Source organism: Rhineura floridana, chromosome 3, assembly GCF_030035675.1.
Source record: "Rhineura floridana isolate rRhiFlo1 chromosome 3, rRhiFlo1.hap2, whole genome shotgun sequence".
In the NCBI taxonomy this organism is placed as follows: domain Eukaryota; kingdom Metazoa; phylum Chordata; class Lepidosauria; order Squamata; family Rhineuridae; genus Rhineura; species Rhineura floridana.
Window position 1 is genome coordinate 164614474 of NC_084482.1, and position 23914 is coordinate 164638387.

The 23914-nt window shown below is 39.7% G+C and overlaps 1 protein-coding gene across 5 annotated transcripts in view; it reads right to left on the reverse strand.

Annotated features, from left to right (window-relative positions):
• ITPR1 (inositol 1,4,5-trisphosphate receptor type 1) overlaps positions 1–23914 on the reverse strand; it is a 347896-nt gene that overhangs the window by 59523 nt on the left and 264459 nt on the right. For all 5 annotated transcript variants that reach the window (XM_061618551.1, XM_061618549.1, XM_061618550.1 and 2 more), the window contains 7 exons: positions 16364–16544; positions 14436–14698; positions 11723–11923; positions 7654–7764; positions 6421–6516; positions 4392–4514; positions 1993–2097 (listed from right to left, as the gene is read on the reverse strand). In XM_061618551.1, coding sequence (XP_061474535.1) covers positions 1993–2097; positions 4392–4514; positions 6421–6516; positions 7654–7764; positions 11723–11923; positions 14436–14698; positions 16364–16544 — 1080 coding nt within the window. The remainder of the gene's footprint in view (positions 1–1992; positions 2098–4391; positions 4515–6420; positions 6517–7653; positions 7765–11722; positions 11924–14435; positions 14699–16363; positions 16545–23914) is intronic.

The window sequence follows — 23914 nt, forward strand, 5'->3', positions numbered from 1 at the left end:
CCAATTTGTGTTTCAAATTTGGAAAAAGAAAGAAGAACAGACTGAGCTATAAATTAGCTGAAGCTGCAATACCTTAGGGTACAAGGTCTTTCACTGGGGACAGGGGGACAGCTCTATTATCTCATACGAGGGCCTGTTTGCCTACATGTAGGCTCTTGTATATTTATAAATAAAGCAAATATTAGAGACAGACCCCACTATTCACTCACCTGGAACAAATTAAACCAAATAGCACTTCCTCTGCTTAACTGGGGGACACATCACAATATGAAATTTTGTGTGTACATCTCTAGTAGAATTACAGTGAGCTGTGTAGCTAATGCCACATGGCTAATTACTTGTATAAAGCTCACCACATACTGAAATTTAAAACATCTCTGACTTAGGAAAGAATGTAAACTCATCATTAAAATTCAGTACAGGATAGAAGAAAGCTAGTTTAGAACATATTAGAAGCACTGTATTAACTAAAATATTCCACAGGTACAAATTATTTTTGATGTAGTTCATTCATACTATATTACTTGCACAGGACATTCCCATATAAAATTACTTTTTTGCTAATTTTGAAATAATTATTTCATTATTGAAAGTAGTTGGAAGAAAATCCTCTCATACTTTAAGCATATTTATTCCCCTAAATAGTAATTTTAATATTTTTTCCTAGAATGGAAAACCCCAGAGCGAAGCTTTGCTTGGGCCAGCAATGAAGCTATGTGTGATCCAGAGTCTCAGGATGCCTCATAGCACTGCCAAAGTGCTACTTTCAGATCATGCAAATCCCCACATTAAAAAGGAACTTGGCGCAAGCCATGAAAAACCAGTTGGTCATGTAGTTCCTAAGAATTTACTAAAAAAATGCCTATCCTGTCAAAATTTAAAGAAGCTAATTTCATATCCTTCTGTGCAATTATTTCATTTCTATTATCGGTAAGATTGCTCTCATGTTTTATTCCATCTACATTCCTGCAAAATTATGCTTTCAATTGTTTTTACTTACAAAACAATGTAATGCAAAAGCCTGGCGTTTATACCCAGGGAAAAAAAAAACATTTTTAAGGTGCTACTTTTTGAAATGCAGGAAAATAAGACTCCAAGAGTATGATCACCTAATCTGGCATTAATGCCCATATGTACCTGCCTGGGATTTAAGATCATCTGCCTCTAGTTTCCTCTGCGTGCCTGGAATGAAAAATGTTAGACTGACAGGCACACGGGAGAGAGCTTTTTCAGCCATGGCCCCCAAGCTTTGGAATACCCTACCCCAAGAAGCCTGCTCTGCTCCCTCCCTGGTGGTTTTCCAGAGATTTCTGAAAACCATCTTGTTCCAGAGAGCCTTTGGGAGGGACTGAAGGTAGAGCCTGACATGATTTTATGCCTTCTATGTTAATTTTTATCTCTGCAATCCCTTCAGTACCACTCCCATGTGTGTGTGTGTATTTTATGTATTTTAATTGCATTTTATGTATTTTAATTTATTTTAATGTTTTTGTGAACTTTATTGTGTACAGTTTTTATTATGTACATGTTCAATTTTATTGTAAGCTGCCCTGGGTGCCCTATTATAGGGCAGAAGGGCGGGATAGAAATATTTTAAATAAAAATAAATAATAAACTTTATAAACTGGAAATGCTGGGCTACCTCCTCTTGGATGAAATCTGAAATCATGAATTCATTGAGGATCCAGAAAGTATTTATGTGTCTTTATGCAGAAAAATACTGTTAAAATAAATACTTAGTATAATTTGTAAATCAGGAATATGCAAGCGTTGGATATGTGGGCAGCAAAATGCAAGTCATTTTCATATTTGGGAAGAGTGCCCACCTATTAAAGATTTGTGGGGAATGATCTTAAAACTAGATGACCAATATGTCAGAATATACTTATTTTACTAGAGTACCTAAGATCATAAGAAGAATCACACTGAATTGCTTTACCTTTCCTTAGACTGTCACAGCTAAGATTTACGAAATTTTACTATAGCCTTTACCTCAATCTGGGCCGTGTGCTTAGCATAGAATTCCAAGGCTTCGTCTCCATCAATTTGACCTCCAGGCTTTAACATGTTCTGCAACTCTTTGTTATGACGAGCGAGCTAAAATAAATGGAGAGAGTGAAGCCACCATATGGCTCCCAACTTTTTGAAACAAGTTATGAGAGTGCAAAAGGTTTGTTTCAAATCAAACAACATACTGTTTTGATTGGAGACAAAAGTAGGATACAGTAGGAAGAGCAGGTTGCTATTACAATTGTTGTTATTGTTTGCTGTTATGGGATTGACAAAGAAATTATGAGAATATGAGAGACTAATCTCATATATAGTGTCATTTTACCTATTTGATTTCCCAACCTCCTTCCAAAAGAATCCTTCCCAATTGGAGAGGACCACCAGGAACAATTGTGTCAATAGGCCTTCTAATCTCGCCATTCCACAGCAAGACAAGAGCCTCAGTAGGATCACTGGCTCTATCCATGGAATAGAGCATTCAGGAATTCCATTTGTCTCTGGGGGCAGACTAGTCTAACTGGTCACCCACCCCTGTGGGGCAGGTCTGCCATTGAAAGTCCAAACTTCACTAAGAAGTGGTCAGCCCATGACAGCCAGGTGGTATCCACCCCCTCCCCTATTTGCTGACCACCCCTCTCCCCACTTGGGACAAAGACCAAGTTGAGAATATGCCCTACCATATGTGTTGAGAAAGTCCCATGGTTGTCATAGAAGCCATGAACTCCCAAGCTGGTCTCAAGTCTTGAAGCCACCCAAAAATACAATCCTGGGATCCTCCAACAACACACTGGAGATCACCTTGGCCAGGGAGGCTACTAGGCAGCAAGGTGGTAGACCATCACCATCCCTAACCTGTCTTCATGGCCCAACCACAAACACAGGCCCTCTAGGTTTCCCCCAAGTGGAGAGATTTCCTGGTGATTGAGAATTAATTCGGATGGACTATAGCAATATTTACCCCCACATACACCTCAAGTCTAGGCTGGTGCTGCACCCAGTATCTGGATGGGGAGAAATAGGTCAAGTCAGCCTCCTCCCACCCAGGTCTCAGTTATACATGCCAGTATATGTGATTCGGTTTTCTTTTGTAAAATCAATAAAAAAAGAAATAATAAAAAGTTCTGCATGCCAAGTCAGCCTGCTCATCCACAATAACTGTGTATATGCAAGGCTTTATTGTGGCTTGATCTGGCATTCAGTAGCAGCATCACCAGACCATTGCCACAGTAGACAGGCTCCTAGCCATACCAAGGTAAGAAGGTGAGTCAGAAAGGGACATAAAGCACAAACACTTATATTTCTCTCCCTGACCCACTCTCCTGTGACCATGCCTGCTCCTGATCACTGGAATTACCAGTTCTGGTGGGCTCTCTTTACCTTCTCTCCCTTCCATACACATCCTTACAAGACCACTGAAAGTCCTGAGCCCCAAGTCAGGCACTAAATATCCCCCCACTTTTCTTTAATCCTTTGAACAACGGCAAGGTCACGAATCCCTATATATGAAACAGAAAAGCTCAGTTCTCTTATTTGGGGTGCATAGAGTTATATGAATTTTATTAGACTGATACAGACTTGAGGATAGGTGATTCACAAATGATTTCCTCAATAATTGCTGAACTGAAAGTTATCAAAGTGCACAAATGGTTTGTACACAGTGAAACATGTTTGTACATAGTGAGTAACAAAGAACTCGTTATATCTGATATATCAATCTGTATCTAGAGTGCAGTTCATGGGGACAAATGCAGGTTCAGTACAACTATGTATGGTACATTTGGCGACAGCAGCTTGCATCTCACTGAAAGTGCACTTGCCTTTTCCATGTACGCTTCTAGCATTCCCTGACCAGCCAGTAACATAGGTGATGGCTATATAAGGTAATTGACAAGATATTTTTCCTGGAGTATCATAAAACAGTGTTGAAGCTGAGACTCCTACGTTATAGGTGTAGCATTTCAGTGGTAAACCAGACATTTTGTGAGAAACAATAGTAACAGAGGGTACTTGTGTGGAGCTTTATGCAACTTTTCTACCAGTGGAATCAATTACCTATGCTGATCCTATGGGTAGCATTCAGTAGACCCACTGAAGTTAATAGACGTGACAAACTTAGGTCCATTAATTTCAATGGCCTGCTGTGAATAGGACTTAGTTGAAAACAAGCCCATGATTCTCCTGGGTCATCTGTGTAGGAAAGGATGATCAGTGTACACAGCTGGCCTGTCCCAACAAAGATCAGATCAGTGCATCCAAGCCCCAGCACTATGCCCCAGGTGGTCATGCCTGAACTGAAGTCTTTGGGTAGAAGGCCCTACTACTCTGGAATAAACAGGTGTAGAATTTGACCTATTTTTTTTCTTGCATAAATACAATCATACCTGATGGGCTAATATGTAAATGTTATGCCCCACATTTCTAGGAGATGCAGCAAGATCTTCACCATTCTCTACATCCTCAAACTCAACCTCACCTTGCAGATAAGCCTTTTTAATCACTTCCACCTGAGGAGAAAGATAAATCCAGCTCAAAACTGAAAAAAAAAGTCACAAATGAGACATGGAAAAACCAAGGCCAAAGCATACAGCTAGCAAAATACTCTAAAGGGATTTTACCGCTAGCAAAATACTCTAAAGGGATTTTACCTTGATCCTGGCCTCCCTTTTGAAGTAGGGGTCTCTGTTTCAAGTTATAAAAGGTTGGGGTTTTTTGTTTTCTTTTTAACCAGCTGGTATTTGCTGTCAGATTTAGTCTACATTACAAATCACTTGACTTAGTGGAATGAAAGCTAAAATAGACTGAAACTTTATCCCCAGCTCACCCCTTGTTGCTGGATAATACATTGCATCATACCACTGTCTCGGACTACTGCCATAACTAAGGCACAATGTGGTGAGTTTACAGACTTTCAGCTCTGGACTTTGGAATTCCAGGCTGGTGTTTTGTTTATTAATGCTGGGTGGAACAGAACTCTTGGAAACCATTAAATGGCTTTTGTTACATCTCAGCTCCTAGTCAAATTGGTATCTAGAATTTTTGAAGCCATCACCTCTCATCAACACAGGGTGTTTCCAAACAGATGCTTATCGTGAGGTCGGCACTCTTCATACTTGCAAGGTTTTGTTACAGTGTTCAATGTTTTTGGCATCAAAATGCCAGCTTGAATCCCCCCCCCACAATTTAATCAGAATTTCCCCTTTTTGGAGGAAATCCAATAAGCTAAAAAAAAAACCCTGTTCCTAAATACACATTTGCAATATCTCAACAACCCACTTGCAAGTTAAGCCCCTGTCTTGAAACCTCCACACTATAAAGCTCATTAGTAGTTCCATCAAAATGTCCTGTCTGGATCCTTAACTCTGACAGTCATGGAACACCAGACATTTTCCCTCCTTCTGCCATCTGATCTTCATAGAAGCAGGCAGGTAGCCAGGAGCTAGTGGGGTGTTAGCCACTGGGATCTTCCTCTTGCAGCAAGCCTTTAAAAGTCGCCATCCCAGTCTGTGTCTGTATTGGAATTGTTTTTTAATATGTTTTAAAGATGTTTTGTTTTTTCATAGAAGTGGGAAGCACAATGCAATGAAGCAGTGGAAACATCTCCAACTCAATGGTTGTTAATCTGGGACCCCAGCAAAACATTGACACTCATTTATCTTAACCCTTATCTGAACATCTGAAGTTGAATACTGCATAACATGTCAAACAACTGAAATGAAATGAAAATATATGTAAAGAAAAAGCAAAGGGCACGAGGGCAAAGGGAGGTATGGGAGATGGGAAGGGGGGGAATAAGGGATCATACTGTCTTATTGTAGTAATGTAAAAATCTTAATAAACTATACATTAAAAAGATATTTTGTTTTTAAGATGTTTTTAGTACTTTATCATCTGTTTGCTACCCTGGTCTCCCTCTGGTAGGAGGAAGGGCAGGATATAAATGTAATATAATAATATTAATAATAATCATAATGTTATGCAGGAGAGAAATTCCCAGGAATTTGTCAGAAGACAAAACTACCACGTTTTAGTCATTGGCTCCCCACTTCTTCCAACAGCTTATAATTTAAACTTCACATACAGTGGTTTCAGGATATACTCTTACTTTTTAATCTCACTTCGTAAAATTTATTTTCTCTTCCCCACTTAACTGTATGCTTAGGAAATTTGTCTCCCCCCCTTTTTTGGGGGGGGGGCTTCTACAGACTAGCCCTGTAAACATAATGCACTGTGTATAGTAGAAAACAACATTTCTTATGCTTGAAGGTTAAGCAAGCTTAAAAGCCATGACGTTTACAAGAACCCAGACAATATTATTTTAGCCACACTACTAGCAGCAAGATAATTCCATGCTGCCAAATTAAAAAGTACACCACCACCCAGAAAATTTGGAGCATATTATTGGAAACATACCAGTTCTTTGGGTCTCATGTTATAAAGGATCCTTTCTGCATTCTCACTGTCATGCCTACTTTCCATTATTGCCAAGAGTAGCTTAGAGGCATTGTTCTGGTAGAAGTCAAAGAAAGATAGTTGTTTTAACAGTTTCATGTGTTATAAAAAAAAAACACAAGTCAAATGATAACCCACAGATCTATGTGAGTATTTCCAGCTACATATTTTGTTAAACCTGGCTAATGGCAAAGCAACAAAGATAAGCAGATGAGCAAATGTGAAAGAGCACAAAGTATCATGAAGTTGAAATTAACATAATTTCTATAGAGAACCAATGATGTCATTTAGATTCTTAAAAACAATATACAAAGAAAGCAGGTTGTTTTGTCAAGTTCTGCATATAGCATTTGTGTTGAAGCTGAAACAGACACCAAGGCAGCCTTCTCACATCAGAATTTAAGCAACTACATTTAACAATTATGCACAAACATCCATGCACTTATGCAGAGCAGATGTCCCATAGATATCATTGCAACTCAGCCTTGATCCTAACCAGCAGATCAACACTGAACAGCTTGTGCCAAGGTAGCTACAGCAACCACATTCTCTTCTGCTACCTGTAAACTGCAATTCTTTTATAAAAATCTGACTGAAAATCATGTATATATAAATCTATGTATATAGATTTGCACTGTTGCAGCTTGTTCTTTGATCCACAGTAGCCTAATTGTCCTGTTTGCATCCAGTCTGTATCCTGCCCTCAGTGGCAAAACAGTTGTGCATAAGACCACTACAGTTCATCTCACATGAGGGTAGTCATACTGATTGCTGGCAGAGTACTGGTGACTTATTCTCTATGATGGCAGGTCCTGGGCCCTTAACAAGCTGAAATGATTTTGTAAATTGTGTTATCATAGTTAAATGATTATCTCTTTGAAATTCATGTTTTGGATGTACAGCTGCTGCCCTTTTGGTGTGGCTTTGGATGTATAACATACATTTTATATCATAAATTAGGAACAGGTGAGCAATTTTCAATAAAATTTTATAAATTCTTAATTTTAAAACTTAAAAAAAATCCTCTGCAATAGCTACTTGCCTAAGGCACTTAGGAAACCTGCTGGAATTATCAAGATCTTCTAAGCCTGTCAGTGTTTCTGTTCTGTCATCACACATTATCACACTGGTTCTCTAGATAGAAGTTTTTGCATTGCACTGTGATACTGTCCATCTTCAGAGTTAAATACTTGCCTTCAGTTCTAATACAAGATCCATTCGCTTTTTTCCCAGGGGGTTGATATCATTGAGAATTAATGCTGTAATTATATCTATACCATTGGACTCATGAGTAGCAATGCAGTTCTGCACAGGGGAGAAAGGCAGATAAGGGTAATATTCCAAGAAACCTTTTAAGAATGGCTAGCAAAAAAATATCTTTCTTCCCAATGGGCTTAACCTTTTACACACATACTCTCTCTCTTCCCCCATCCCCACAGTTACCTGGGACTACTCCCATGAAAAGTCTCATAGTAAGCTACTTTACTATCCCCCTTTAGGATGCACACCTTAACGTGGTGAGGGGGTTTGAGAGTGTTGAAGAAGCTGAGAGCAATGCCGTCAGAAGGCACTCACCGAGCTACTGGGGAAGAACAAAGGACAAGTACGAGTAGTGCTGTGACTAATGACGCAGCTGGGTCAAAGCCGAAAGGAAGCCCAGAGGCTGATGCACACAGATGTGAAAGGAGGGTCCGGAGTTGTACGAAGCACACAATAGGAACATGGAATGTGAGAAGCATGAACCAGGGAAAGTTAGAAATTGTCAAGAAAGAAATGGAGCATATCAACATTACAATACTTGGCGTGAGTGAATTGAAATGGACAGGAATGGGACATTTTCAATCAGGCAACTACAAAATATTTTATGCAGGAAATAAGAAACCAAGAAGAAACGGGGTTGCTTTAATAGTGAGAAGTGATGTAGCAAAAGCAATTAGGAGCTACAACGTAAGGTCTGAGCGAGTGACATCAATGATGGGGCTTAGGAGACAGAAATGAAGCAGGAGGAAGACACTGAATTCTGTGAAGCCAATGATTTGTTTCTTGCTAACACATTTTTTGAGCAGCCAAAAAGACGACTGTACACGTGGACATCACCAGATGGTCAATATAGGAATCAAATTGATTATATAATTGGCAACAGAAGATGGAGAAGTTCCATACTTTCTGCAAAAACAAGACCAGGAGCAGACTGCAGTACTGATCATGAACTGATCGTATCGAAAATCAGAGTAAAGCAAAAGAAGAACAACAAAGCACTCATAATGCCAAAATACAATTTAAATAACATCCCAGAAGAATATAAAGATCAAATAAGGAACAGATTGGAGGCTTTAAACCTAGTTGACGGAGAACCAGAAGAACTATGGACTGAAGTCAGGGACATTATCAGGGAAGAATGCAAAAAGACAATACCTCTAGTTAAAAAGAAAGACCTCGATGGATGACTGAAGAAACTCTTAAAATAGTTAAAGAGAGAAGGAAAGCAAAAGCAAAAGGAGATAGAAACACGGTCAGAACCCTAAATGCAACTATATGACAACTAGTACGTAGGGACAAAGAAAACTATTACAATACTTATTGTATAGAAATAGAAAAGGACAACAAAATGGGAAGAACAAGAGCCCTATTCCAAAAGATTAGAGAAATGAAAGGCAAATTTAAACCAAGAGTAGGGATGTTGAATAATCAACAGGGGAACACACTGACTGACCAAGATGAAATAAAAGGAAGAGGAAGCAATACACTGAAGAACTCTATAAAAGAGATGCAAGGATGACAGATTCATTCATGGAGGAGCCAGAAATTTTAGAATATGAGGTGAAAGCTGCTCTTAAAATACTTGGAAGAAACAAAGCACCAGGAACAGATGTAATACCAATAGAATTGCTACAAGCTACTGAGACTGAATCTGTCCAAATTTTGACAAAATTTTGTCAAGAAATATGGAATACTAAATAATGGCCCACAGACTGGAAGTGTTCAATATATATCACAATTCCAAAGAAAGAGGATCCCAGAGAATACAGTAATTATCCAACTATTGCCTTAATATCCCATGCAAGTAAAGTAATGCTCAAGATTCTACAACAAAGGCTCTTACCATATATGGAGCAAGAAATGCCAGACGTCCAAGCTGGATTTAGAAAGGGAAGAGGCACCAGAGATCATATCGCAAACATAACGGACCAAGGATTTCAGAAGAAAATCACCCTGTGCTTTATAGACTACAGCAAAGCCTTTGACTGTGTAGATCATGAAAAACTATGGAATGCTCTAAAAGAAATGGGGGTGCCACAGCATCTGATTGTCCTGATGCACAACCTATACTCTGCACAAGAGCCTACTGTAAGGACAGAATATGGAGAAACCGATTGGTTACCCATCGGAAAGGGTGTGAGACAGGGGTGTATTTTATCACCCTATTTGTTTAATCTGTATGCAGAACATATCATATGGAAAGCGGGATTGGACCAAGATGAAGGAGGTGTGAAAATTGGAGGGAGAAACATTAATAATTTCAGATATGCAGACAATACCATACTACTAGCAGAAACCAGTAATGATTTGAAACAAATGCTGATGAAAGTTAAAGAGGACAGCACAAAAGCAGGACTACAGCTGAACGTCAAAAAGACCAGAGCATGGAAAAATTACTTTTTTGAACTACAGCTCCCATCAGCCCAATCCAGAAGCCATGCTGGCTGGGGCTGATGGGAGTTGTAGTTCAAAAAAAGCAACTTTTCCAAGCTCTGAAAAAGACTAAAGTAATGACAACAGAAGATTTATGTAACTTTACAGTTGACAATGAGGACATTGAACTTGTCAAGGATTATCAATACCTCGGCACAGTCATTAACCAAAATGGAGACAACAGTCAAGAAATCAGAAGAAGGCTAGGACTGGGGAGGGCAGCTATGAGAGAACTAGAAAAGGTGCTCAAAAGCCAAGATGTATCACTGAACACCAACGTCAGGATCATTCAGACCATGGTATTCCTGATCTCAATGTATGGATGTGAAAGTTGGACAGTGAAAAAGGTGGATAAGAGAAAAATCAACTCGTCTGAAATATGGTGCTGGAGGAGAGCTTTGCAGATACCATGGACTGCGAAAAAGACAAATACTTGGGTGTTAGAACAAATTAAACCAGAACTGTCACTAGAAGCTAAAATGATGAAACTGAGGTTATCATACTTCGGACATATCATGAGAAGACATGATTCACTAGAAAAGACAATAATGCTGGGAAAAACAGAAGGGAGTAGGAAAAGAGGAAGGCCAAACAAGAGATGGATTGATTCCATAAAGGAAGCCACAAATCTGAACTTACAAGATCTGAACAGGGTGGTTCATGACAGATGCTGTTGGAGGTCACTGGTTCATAAGTAGTAATCAACTTGAAGGCACATAACAACAACAAGCTACTTTGCTTCTGTTTCATTGTCTTACTACAAAGACAATTATTGCCTATATGCAACAATGTATTTTCAGAGTTACACACAAGGACCAGCTATTCCATATTCTTCTGCACTAAGAAAAAGCTGAGCAAACTGCATCGATAAGGATGCTCTCTCAAGGTGGGGGAAGGGGACTTCATTTTTGATTTTTTGAGGTGTTGCTGTCCATGTTTATATGGCTTTCAATATTTTGCAAGGCAGGGTGTAAATGTAATCAGTTTTATTTGTGTTCAATGGCTATGAACGTCACAACAAACTAACTATTGTTCATCACAGAGTAAACAAGAATGTTAGCTTTGTGGGGAAAGATATGATCACCTCCACAGCTGGACATATGAACCAAAAATTCAACACATGAAGTGAGCTTAAGCAAATGCTACTAACATCTCTTGTATATCATTCACAATCATTCATAGATATATATCTCAGACCATATAGAAGTTTGTGTCATCCTGAATTTCTGGAACACAGGACATTCCAGAATGATCTGTGATATGAGAAGGGCAGTATGAAATAGCTATCTGTAATCCTCTCCCCATGGAAAGTCTTTACCCCAGCTTTACCCCAAACCTTTCAACCATTATTATGTGTCCAGTGCACAGGCAGGTGGCATGGAGTTTGATTGCTTAGGTTCATGCTCCCAGCATCTCCATAATGCCACATACACATTTTTCTCTGCTGTCCTATGAGCTAGAAATTTAAATATTCAAATATGAAAAGAGAAGCTCTCAGGGTTCCAAGCTGCACATTAGACTCCCAGTTTTGCAACTGTGCCACATTTCCCATTGGCAGCAACTGCATTACCTGGTTTTCATGGCATGGTCCCTGGCAGTACTCTGTCAAACTTTCCAGTGTCTGGTTGATCAGTGCTACATTTTTCTCATTAATGTACAGCCCAAGAAGTCCAAGTCCTCCAGTTGTGCTTCCACAAATACAGTCCAGAAATTGCAGTGTCTCACACACTAAGTTGTAATTAGTCTTGTTGTTTTGACAACGCAGGAAATTCTATAGATGAGTTTGAAATAATGGAGAAGGAAAAAAGTTCAGTTTTCTTTTTGAATGTTAACGCTGCTCAATAGAAATGAAAATGTGTTTTCCACAGCACATTCCTAGCTTTCCAGTCACACATCACTTTCTAACAAAGTCCTATGCATGCTCTCAGTGTGATCCTAAAACTAAGCCTCTCAACACACCCACAGATAAATATGTAGCACTAGTAAGTGAAGATAGCCAAAAGCTTTCTTCTTTTGCAGTGTTTTACACTGTGCCATGGGAGAATTACACTCCTTTCACTCTTCTCAAAACTTTTATTTAGTTGTTATTTTTGTTCTGTAAAGTGCAACAAGTTTTCATTCCACCCACTCAAAGTTCCTACAGATTAGAGCTTGTTAGAAATTCCCTCTTTGGGTTTAATTTTTATATTTTTTCTTCATGCTTGCTAAGTATCTTTGCCTCAAAGTCAGCATTTGGGATTGTTGGGCACCTGCCAAGGCCCACTGCCAACTCTGGGGCCCCTTTCTCTGCTGGTGCTTCCTACTCACCTACTTTCTGACTGCACAAGTGAAGAAAAGCAGCATTCACAGGAAGCTGCCTTATACTAGGTCAGACACACTGGTCCATCCAGCTCAGTACTGTCTGTGTTGACTGGCCATGGCTTTCCAGGATTTCAAACAGGAAGTCACCCAGACCTACCTGAGATTGAATCTGGAACCTTCTGCATGCAATGCAGATGATCTGCCACTGAGCTACAGGCCCTCCTCCACCTGCTTTACCCTCTCACCCTAGATGGTAGTGCTAACTAGGCCCAGAGGGAGAGTGCAAGTAAACAAAGAGTTGTGACAGTGGAGAGGAGGTGGACCTGATCAGAGAGGGGTCCACTGACAGCATCATTCCCAGGGGCTCAGGAATACTTGGAATCAGCGGTAATTAGCCCCCATTTAGTAGCTATGGTATATCTGTACTCAACCATTTTCTCTGTTTTTTCCTGGGAAAAAATGGGAACATTTTGGGGAAAAACAGAAAAAAAAACTGTGGAAGGTTCCCCCCCGTTTTTCCAAGGTTTTTTCTGGGCCTTCACATCTCTAATTGTATCCAGTGCTGTTCTTCCATTTACAGAAGGCTCTGATTCACCAGAGACTTCCATGCATGGTAGGGGGAAGGAAGTGATTTTTAAAAATCCTCCCTGTCTCCTGCAGATTCCCATGCCACTTTCGGAAGGGTTTCCCAATCCTCAGGAACAGACTGGGGGGACAGAATGTTTTTTGTGTGTGACAGTACCAACACCTCTTCTGTTTTTATTTTGTGTGTGTGTTGCCCATGGCAGTCATTTTGTGCTGGCATCCACAGCACTTTTAGCAAGATATGAGTACTGGCATCTGAACAATTCCTGCAAACCAAATGTGAGAGGGAGGATTTTCCAGTTTTGCAATAATTCCATCTCCCATTCTAGTTGTTGTCCCAGAATGCCCCCATCATTACTGTTGCAGGTCTATGCTCTCTAATATAAACTACAAACAAGTCCCATACCGCAAAAAAGTCCAGTGCTGACAATCTTCCCCTTGCTAATCGCAATCTGAAAGTCAGTTCCTCAGCCACTGCAATATGCCAGAAGCGGGTGACACAGTTTTCTACTGTTTCAGCCTGTTTCCACTTCTTCACAATTTCCATCCTGGCAGCTGCCCACATGAAGCTAATCAAAGGCCTGTGGCGGGCCCTCTCTTTTTCTTCCTTCCAAATGTTTAACAATGCCAGCATTGGGGGCATAACAATACTCTGTTTTGTTATTTTTCTCATTTTTTTAAAAAAAATGTCTTCCAGTATTTATAAACTTTTTCACATCTCCTAGTATTTATACACTTTCTCACATTGCCAGACCATATGAATGTAAGTGTCTCATTGCTGACAACCTCTCCAGCAGCTATCATTTCCTGCATTTGTAATATGGGCCAGCCTGAGTGGTATCAAATACCATTTATGAACCCATTTTAAGGAATTTTCTCGGATGGCCACTGAGATAGAACAAAAAGGTAATTTATTCCAAATTCCCCTCCAGGAACCTGCACACACTGCACACTCAGGTCCCTCTTCCATCCCATCCTCAAAGTACTGGAAGAAATTACTGCTGTCTCAATTAATAAAGTATAAATGTTCAAAATCAAGCCTCTTGTAGTAGGTTCATATTCTAGTATTAGCCTCTCAAAACATGTTAGCTCCCTCGTGGTGAATACAGTTAAGCTGTAGACTCTGGAGCTTCTCTTCTAACCTGGCTACTGACAAAGGTTGATGATACTCATAACAATCCCACAACAGATATAATCCCATACTTTTTTTGCCCTCACACTGATCCAATTTATCATGATCGTAAAAGGAGGGATGTAGAATCAGTAGAAGTGGAGAAAGACCCTTCATTATTCCCCCCCCCCATTTTTCCAAACAAGCAATGTAGCCTAGGTAAAAGGGTTGATCAACTATTCCAGTTCTATTTGAGAGCTGAGTCTGCAAGTGTTACCTAGCCTACCTGCAGGTCCCGATTGTGGTTTTCACACAACAGCTGCAGGAAACGCAAGATGGGCTGCATTATTGTGATAACAGGACTCATCTCCATCTCCAATTCATCTTTGTTTTTGTCTGCCGCAGGCTGTGCTCCGTCCCCAGCTGAATAATGGTCCTCAGGATCAGCTTCCCTCCTATAAGTGTTGTATGCCTTCCTTGTTGCAGCAGAGGCTTCAACCAACTGATCTCGCACTTCCTCTGTTATTTGGGTCATGGGTTCCCTTAATGCTACAATACATAGAGACAAGTTCCATTAGCAAACTATGATCAAGTCACTAAGCAGCTCCATGCACCATTTTCAACAAGTTGTCACATTGGTCACGAAACATTCTGTCTTTGTAGTAAGTGCAATGAATTTTAATGAGCCAGCCTGATTCATTACACTTCTTAACAAGGCACAGAAATATCCCTTTTGTAAATATGAAGATTCATCTCTAGACTTAGAGAACTGATAAGCATCCACCACTAAATGTTTTAGTACAGATGGGGAAGATGGCCCTCCACATATTGTTGGACTACAACTCCCATCACCCTTGGCCATTGGCCATGTTGACTGGGAATGATGAGAGCTGAAGTCCAGCAACATCTGGACTCTGTTTTAGTAGATAATGCTTAACTATTATAAAATACACTTGCTGGCAGGAGTCAAGAAATGATCACAAAAATAACTAGAATGTGAAACACAGTAGCTCAGATCATAACTTTCTGCTTCATTCATGGATCAAGGGCCATGCTCATAGAAGGGGTCCTTCTGTAAGTGTAATTCTCCTTCCATGAATGGAGTACAGTGGTGTTAAAATTCATGCCTGCTTCTGCTAATTTCTCAAACTTCTAAATACTGTAGTTGTGGATTATCATTATGAAAGTAATAAATCTGCAAGCCATGTCTGGGCAGTGATTTAAGTTGTCAAGAGGAGAAACGATCATGCCTCACTGCTTTTTCTCTCCCCCAATGGTGTCCCAGCTGGCTATCTTACACTACCTGTTTATCCATTACATAGGGATTGGAGGTGCTTATTTTATTTTTAAATGCGAAAAGAAAAAATTAACATTAGATCAAAAATATCAAAGTTATACTCTCAAAGATTTCAGAGGATTTATGGGGAAGGCCTACAGCTCAGTGGTAGAACACCTGCTTTGCATGCTGAGGGTCCTAGATTCAATCCTTGGCATCTCCACGTAGGGGTGGGAACAACTCCTTGTCTGAACCCTCTGCCAGTCAGTGTAGATAATACTGAGCTATGAGCGGTTGGTCTGACTTGGCATAAGGTAGTTTTCTATGATCATGCCATATCACGTCCATGTTATATATTTTCCAATATGAATACACACACCGGATGCTTAAGTATGTGCTGTAGGGTCATTGATAAAGGGTGCAAATAGGTTGCTCAGATATTGCAAACAGGCCATTGGTAACAATCTTTTTTTAACTATCAGGTTTTCTGCAGAAAGAGTAAACCTGGAGTAAATGGGGGACATAGGACTAATACTACTACTAATTATGTAGCATTATTATGAAAAAATAAGTTTGAGGTTGCAAGTCCACATCTGGCTGGTACATCTCAATCTATCTTTGTTACAAATTGAGAATATGAGAGGTCTGTTTTTAGCTACAGGATTCTAGAGCTACTGCCTACAAAACAGAGTGTTAAACACAAGGATTAAAACAGCACAGCAAACTTCTCAAGCTGGCTGGCACACTAATGCTAAGAATACCTGTCAGCACTACAGCAACTGCCACATCCCAAATGGATGAAGAAAGAAAATGGTGCCATGGTAGGACTGAACTTTTAATGTTCATGCTGCGTACTAGAATAAATCGATGAATAAAATACTTCATCACAGGATTTTATTTTCATGTGATCTTACACTACTATAGCGCTGGAGAATTACCTCTTTTCCTGGCTGGTACATCTCTGTCTGAGTCATCATCTTTCTTTTTATTCCCCAAATCACTGGTATTAACTGTGACTGTAGTCTTAATTTCTTGTTGAGCCACTTTCATCCGATCATAAAAAACTTTGAAGAATTTTTCTGACTTTTTATCTTCTGTTAGTCGGCAAAAAAATGAGTGCTACAGCAACAAAGATCCAGAACATCTTAATTGGTAAAGTCCATTATCAATGACATATAGACAGACTACAAAGCTGTATAGTCAGCCTGTGAACCTCCTAGTCATTGACTGAACGTCTGTAATGGAATCAGCAAGTAGAGGCCCCAGAGTCAAATGCAGCTTTTAAAGAATATTAAGCACTCTCAGCTTCAAATTCAGAGGTAATAAAGGAGGAAACAGCGGCTATGGAAACAGAGCTTCTCGGGGATCCACTTTGGAAGGGAGGCTTGCCCACCACGTTTACCTCTCTTCAAAGTGATCCTCCTGTGAAACTAGCCTGCTGACCAGGGTCATATGTTTAGAATTTATTTGGTAAATTTATATACTGCTTATATTTAAACAAAACTCTAAGCAGATTACAACATAGGTTAAAACATCTTAAATAAACATACAAAAATACCAGAAAATTTCTACATTCTATAAAATACAATTAACAACTAAACAGAGCATCTTCTTTTAGTTGCTGGTGAAGGGGAGATATTCAAATCACAAAATTTGAGAAAACACTGCAGCTTCTATGATGGGTGCAAACTGTCAGTTTGGCTATAGAAAAAACATGCAGAAGGCCTAGAGAGTATGATCTGGCAAAAAGTAGGCTATGAACAAAAAGTAGGCTAAGGAAATTGGACAATTTAGGACAAGAGAGCTTAAGGATAGGGCAAAATATTGCATAACCTACAAATGCAGGAGGAATAGCATACTTCAAGGATTTGGAAAGAAATGATTAGATGCTGGGCTCAAAGGCAAGAACCTTAGCATAAGGAATGAGAAGTGAAAACTGTAAATAACCAAAACAGTCCAAGACAATTTATGTCTGGAATTTTAAGTGTAATCAGAAGCAGAACTCTCTTGTCCATATCTACCAGAGCTTGTGCATTTAACCCATCCAAAAATAATTTCTCTGAAATCAACTTGCTTGACAGCTGCTTTGATTCCTTACAGTTACAATATTAAACGATTCTAGTTGTTACTGTAGAACTCAGCTATGGAATATGTGATACAAACAAAATGCTTCTAAACATGTACAGAGTCCCTCCCTCAGAACTACATTCTTTTGGCCACTTTTCAAAACATCTGGGATTAGGGAATAGCACTTCTGAGTCAGAGAGCACACTTTTTAGTAGGGTTCACCTCTTAAGAAATTAAGCACTTACCTTATCAAATTTACCAGTTTGATATCATATACTACATAGGATGCTTTCAGAAGGGACACTATGAATATTCTTTAACCTGCCATGAATGTTGTTGATGTATGGGAAAGTGTGGTTACTCCTTTCACTTAAATTAGTGTTTAAATCATTCCAATGTGGAAAAGCAAAATAAAGCAGTGTTTTCCAAAAATTATATAAAGTACATTCAGAGACTGCATGCATGGAGGAAGACAATAAATAGCCAAGGACTAGATCTGACAGTTATCTGATGAAACCAATATGCTGTTACATAAATCAGGAACAAAGCTTAAACCATGACTGGAGGATGAACTTGTAAGTGGGTCACCTTATGCAGAGCATTATGAAATTAGTTAGCATTCTGCAGTGGCTCATGTTGCAACAGCTTCTCCTACAACGGGCTGACACAAAAGTCAGATTTACTGAAAAATCATATTGAAAAGTGGGATGGCAATACATTCTCTGAGATACACGGCTTCCCCCTGCGTGGGGCACTCGGGTCATTATCCAGTGCAATTTTGGTGGCAAAGTGACTTCAAAATCTGGGTACTGTCACTATTCCTTTACGGAGGTGTAGCCAGACAAAGCAGCTGTCACATATACTACAGCAGACCTCCGAATAAAAAGGCTGTTGCTATACTAAAGACAAACAAGTTATTTAACTTGTTTCTGCATGTACACAGCCTTCCCTGGGAACACTGGACTAGCTGGAACGTGGTGTGTGATACCAGTACTTTGCACCAAAGTAACAAAAGGGAGCGGATTCCTCTACTGCAGCTATCTTCGCAAGGCAAATATGCTGCCATTTTGGTCCTTTCCTAATATGCACCAGTTAATTTCCAAAAATCCACAAGAATCTACAAGAATCCACAGAACCCCAGATACTTGAGAAGGGCAGGTATTACTCAATGATGGAAACACTCTGCATCTGGTCAGATGCACTTTCAGATGCTCTATGGCTGAACCCTATCTGTAAGCCTCCAGCAATGCAAGCAAAGGCAGGTAGTAGCTCCAGGAAACTGCTTTTAAAAAGGTCCCCAAATATAATTTTAAATAGTTAAGGCTACACTAATTGCAAATAAATTACATCAAATAATGACTAGACAAGAGAAAATTTAAAAACTGATCACACTAACTACTTTATTGCAAAGAATTCTACTAGCAAAGTGCATTATGTGGCTCTGCAAAAGCCAGAATCTTATGACTACTAAAGAGAGACAGGTACACAACCAGCCTCAAAAGAATAATGAGCATCTGTTTAAACTGCTGCAGACATTTCCTCAAAAAGGTCAGCCTGGAGCAAAGACCTAGCATATATGACCCATATTTAACTGCATGCTATGAACTTTATTTGCTCAGAAATTATTATTCCTTTGTCCTTATTTGGCTGTGGATTTTCTTCCAGTGAGCTGAATCTGGGTGGCTAGATAAAGGGTGAGAAATACCTCTCTAACATTTCATGAATGAAAATAGGAACATTCTTTAGTACTTTTAACCCTCTAATTTCACATAAAAGATTAAAATACTTAAGTGCTCCCCTCCATTGCAGAGTGGTTACATATTATAGTTTCCCATGGGCAACTGGTTGGCCACGGTGAGAACAGGATGCTGGACTGCATAGGCCATTGGCATGATCCAGCAGTCTCTTCTTATGTTTTTATTATTTCTGTATATTGGACACTGTGTTAACTTGCTCTGCAAACAGATTGTCCTGAATTGCCTTCTGAAGCTGTACCAGCATGGTCAGTGAACTGATCACAACAGTTTAAAAACAAACAATAAAACTTAAGAATGTTTAATCTCATAATGGATCTGTAGGTACTTATTAGAGAAGTACAAAGCACAATTGGTAACATCAACTATCTGAAAAGGGGTATGTCTGTGTGTGTAATGCAAGCAACATGGCACACTAGCACTTTGTTTAGACAATAAAGAATCAACACAGACATAGCCTTTATCTGGTAACATGATTAACCCAAAAGGCAATGTTCTTTTGGTTAAAGATATACTAAAGAGGGAAAAATAATTGTCCTACAATGGGCTAGCTACTCAAGAGTTATGATTATTTGGAATACAAGACAAGACAATGGACAAGCACAACTAGCAGGAAAACCCTCTTGTCACACAGTCTCCTTGTCCCACTGTCAGACCCTACCGATTTAGATTATATACTGCAAAACATTTTGACAGATAGAGCCAATTATGTTGTAGCAAGCCAATGAAAGGGCATTCTATGTATTGGAAATGCACAAAATTTGTATTCATTCATTTGAGCCCAAAACAGAATGCAAATGAATTACATACATGAGAACACCCAAAGACTGTGAACATATGGAGCAATTTATGTGACTATGAAGTAAATGGGTCATCACTCAAGGGCCATCCAAGTTTTGGATCCATGCCTGCTATTATGTCACATTTGTACTTCTAAGAGAAGCTAGGCATCATCTAAAATCATCATATGAGGGGCACAACCCAATAATCCAAATCGTAAGCCACAGGATACTCCATATCAAGATACCAATATATTTATGAAAACTAAGGAACTTGTGCTCTAGTTGGTATGAAATTTCAGGCAAGAGGCAGAGATAATGCCTGTACTGATTCCCTGTGTGCTGGTTCTACAGATGGGCAGTGATCACGTGTCAGCAAGATGGGTGCACCTATAAGGCAGAACTATTCATTTTTATTTATTTAACAAAATGTATATACCGCTTGATTGTAAAAAAAAAACTTCTAAGTGGTTTACAAAAAAGTTAAAACAGTTAAAAACATTAAAAACATTTTAAAAACAAAACAGGAACAGACTAAAACACTTAAAACACATCAGCATCTATGTGTCTGCATAGACTTGGCTAAACAACAAAGATTTAAGTAGGTGCTGGAAGAATACAGTGAAGACACCTGCCTGATGTCAATAGGTAGGGAGTCCCAAGGAGTAGATGCTGCCATACTAAAAGAACAATATTTTAAAAGTGTCAAATGAGTATTATGTGGCACCAGTAACAGGGCCAGTTACACAGATCGAAATGCTCAAGTAGGCAAAGACTAATAGATCTAGATTTGCAGCATTTGAAAACTGCTGCTAATAAATCTTGCTCTCCACTAATCTATAATAACTCCAACAATTATGGAATCACTGCAGCTTCATATTTGTATTCACTGACCATTCCAAAGTACAGGAGAGCATTTACTCTTGCCCACTTTAATGTGTTGCCATCGGCACTGTTGAAAGGCCGATTTAATAACATCCCAGTCAGTGAACGGACATTTCTTTGCAGTGCTGGTGTAACGGAATCTGTTGACCATGTTCCACTGTCTTGTAATTTGTACAGTGAATGCAGAAAGAGGCTAATTTTCTCTCTATCAACTGCGTTGCCTAGGAATTTTTCTGAAAATTTGGTATTGATCTGTTTAAGGAATGTGTCATCGTCTGTTACCAAAAGTGTCGCAAAGTGTTGTTGTTTTTTAATCACAATGCAAATTAGGAAAAAATGCTGCCAGTCTTCTGACTAAGGAACTACTTAATTTGTATTTATCTGGTTTGTAGTAAATTTCAGCAGTTGTGTTTTATATGTATTTTAATTTTTGTGGCTTGTTATACTGATTTTAATCTTTTGGTCTGTGATCATAATAAATGATTCATTCATTCATAAAGAGTAGGCACATATGGGGTAAGGCGGTTCTGCAAGTTTGTTAGAAGATTCAGGACAGATAAAAGAACTTCTTCACACAGCACATAATTAAACTATGGAATTCGTTCCTGGAAGAGGCAGTGATGGCCACCAACTTGGATGGCTTTAAAAGAGGATTAGATAAATTCATAAAGGATAAGGCTATCAATGGCTACCAGCCCTGATGACTATGCTCTGCCTTTCATAGACAGTGGTGGCATGCTTCTGAATACCAGTTGCTGGAAACTGCAGGTGGGGAGAGTGCTCATGCACTCAGGTCCTGCTTGTGGGCTTCCTATGGGCACCTGTTTGGCCACTGTGAGAATAGGATGTTGGAGTTGATGGACCATTGGCCTGATCCAGCAGGTTCTTCTTATGTTCTTAAATAAACTGGTCCTAAGCTGTTAAGGGCTTTATACACCAGTAGTAACACTGGTCCGGTAACAAATTAGCAACCAATGCAGATCTCTGAGTAGACGTGTTATATACTGGCAAGCTCTCATTCCTGTCAGCAATCTGGTTGCAACATTCTGCACTAACTGCAGTTTCCAGGTTAAGTGCAAGGGAAGCCCCACATTGCAATAATCCAGTGTAAGTCACCAATGTCTGAACTACTGTAGTCAAGCTCTCCTGGTCCAGGAACGGTTGTAGTTGTCTCACAAGATGCAGCTGATAAATGGCACTTCTAGCCACTGAGGCTACTTGGGCATCCAGTGACAACGCTGGATCCAGAAGCACCCTCAGACTGTGTACATGCTCCTTCAGGGGCAGTGCAACCCCAATCCAGGGCAGGCAACTGACCAATTTCTTAGACATTGGGAACCACTCACCCACAGTGCCTCCATCTTGCCAAGATTCAAGCTCAGCTTATTTTCCTTCAGCTAGCATATGGTACTAGCATAGGATTCATTCACACCACATTCAACTGTTATTAGAAAAAGCAGGAACAGTTTTTTCCTGTAGCATTAAACAATAGGAAACCTGATGACATACAGATGTGCTCTGAAGAACCTGAGAATAATGGTTTCTCACATCAATGTTTCATATAAAACATATATATAAAAACATTTTATATATAAAATTTCATATATAAAACATTGCTCCTCTATTTATAGGGGGAACTTATTAAAGATGCTTTCAAATGCATAGCTTCATCTAGGTGCTTTACATTACTCACAGTAATATTCACACACAAAAATATTAATCTTGTTCAATTCTAAGAAAACCTTTCTATGAGGCACACCATGAGTTTGACTGTATTCTGCCTGAGATGTTTAATTATATATTTTATTTTTAATTGACTGTGTTCAGCTAATTTGCAGTAACTGATTAATAGCACCTGTTTAAAAAAGAGAGAGCCAGTGTGGCATAGTGGTTAGAGTGCTGGACTACAACCTGGGAGACCAGGGTTTGAATCCTCACACAGCCATGAAGCTCACCGGGTGACCTTGGGCCAGTCACTGCCATAAACTGCCCAGAGAGCTTTGGCTATGGAGCGGTATATAAATGTAATAAATAAATAAATAAAACAAGCTGCCTCTCAGCCTCAGTGGAAGGCAATGCTAATCCACCTCTGAATACCGCTTATCATGAAAACCCTATTCATAGGGTAGCCCATAAGTTGGGATCAACTTGAAGGCAGTCCATTTCCATTTTTTCATTTAAAAAACAAAAAAATAAAACCCAGTGGTGACAAGAAATCATTCATACAGTATGTATCCTAAGAAACTGCTTCAGTTTGGGGTTGCTTCCTAAACTTTGTGAAAAATGCACTAGTAAGACTAAGTGAGATTTTTTTTGAAATGATTGAATAAATATTAAAAAGCACAAAGCATCCACCAGGATTTAGACTCCAGTGTTACAGCAGGTGAATCAAGCGAGGTATCCAGAGCACAGCCTTGTCCCGATTTCTTGGATGAGTTTCAGTTGGTTCCGCTTGAGTATGTTGACAAGGTGCTTGGACAGGTTCGTGCAACCACTTCTGTGCTGGATCCTTGCCCTTCTTGGCTAATAAAAGCTAGCAGGGATGGAACAGCCGGCTGGGCCAGGGAAGTGATTAATGCCTCTCTGCGAGGGGGGGGTGTCCCTGGCTGCCTGAAAGAGGTGGTAGTGAGACCAAGCCTGAAGAGGCCCTCCCTGGACCCAGAAAATCTTAATAACTATAGGCCGGTAGCAAAAGTTCCATTCCTGGGCAAGGTCCTTGAACGAGTGGTTGCGGGCCAGCTCCAGACACTCTTGGATGAGACCGATTATCTGGATCCATTTCAGTAGGGTTTCAGGCCTGGTTTTGGCACAGAAACAGCATTGGTCGCCCTGTATGATGACCTCTGTCGGGAGAGAGTTGGGGAGTGTGACTCTGTTGATTCTCCTTGATCACTCAGTGGCTTTCGATACCATCGACCATGGTATCCTTCTGGGGAGACTGGCTGAGTTGGGAGTGGGAGGGACTGCATTGTGGTGGTTCTGCTCCTACTTGGCAGGTCGCCTC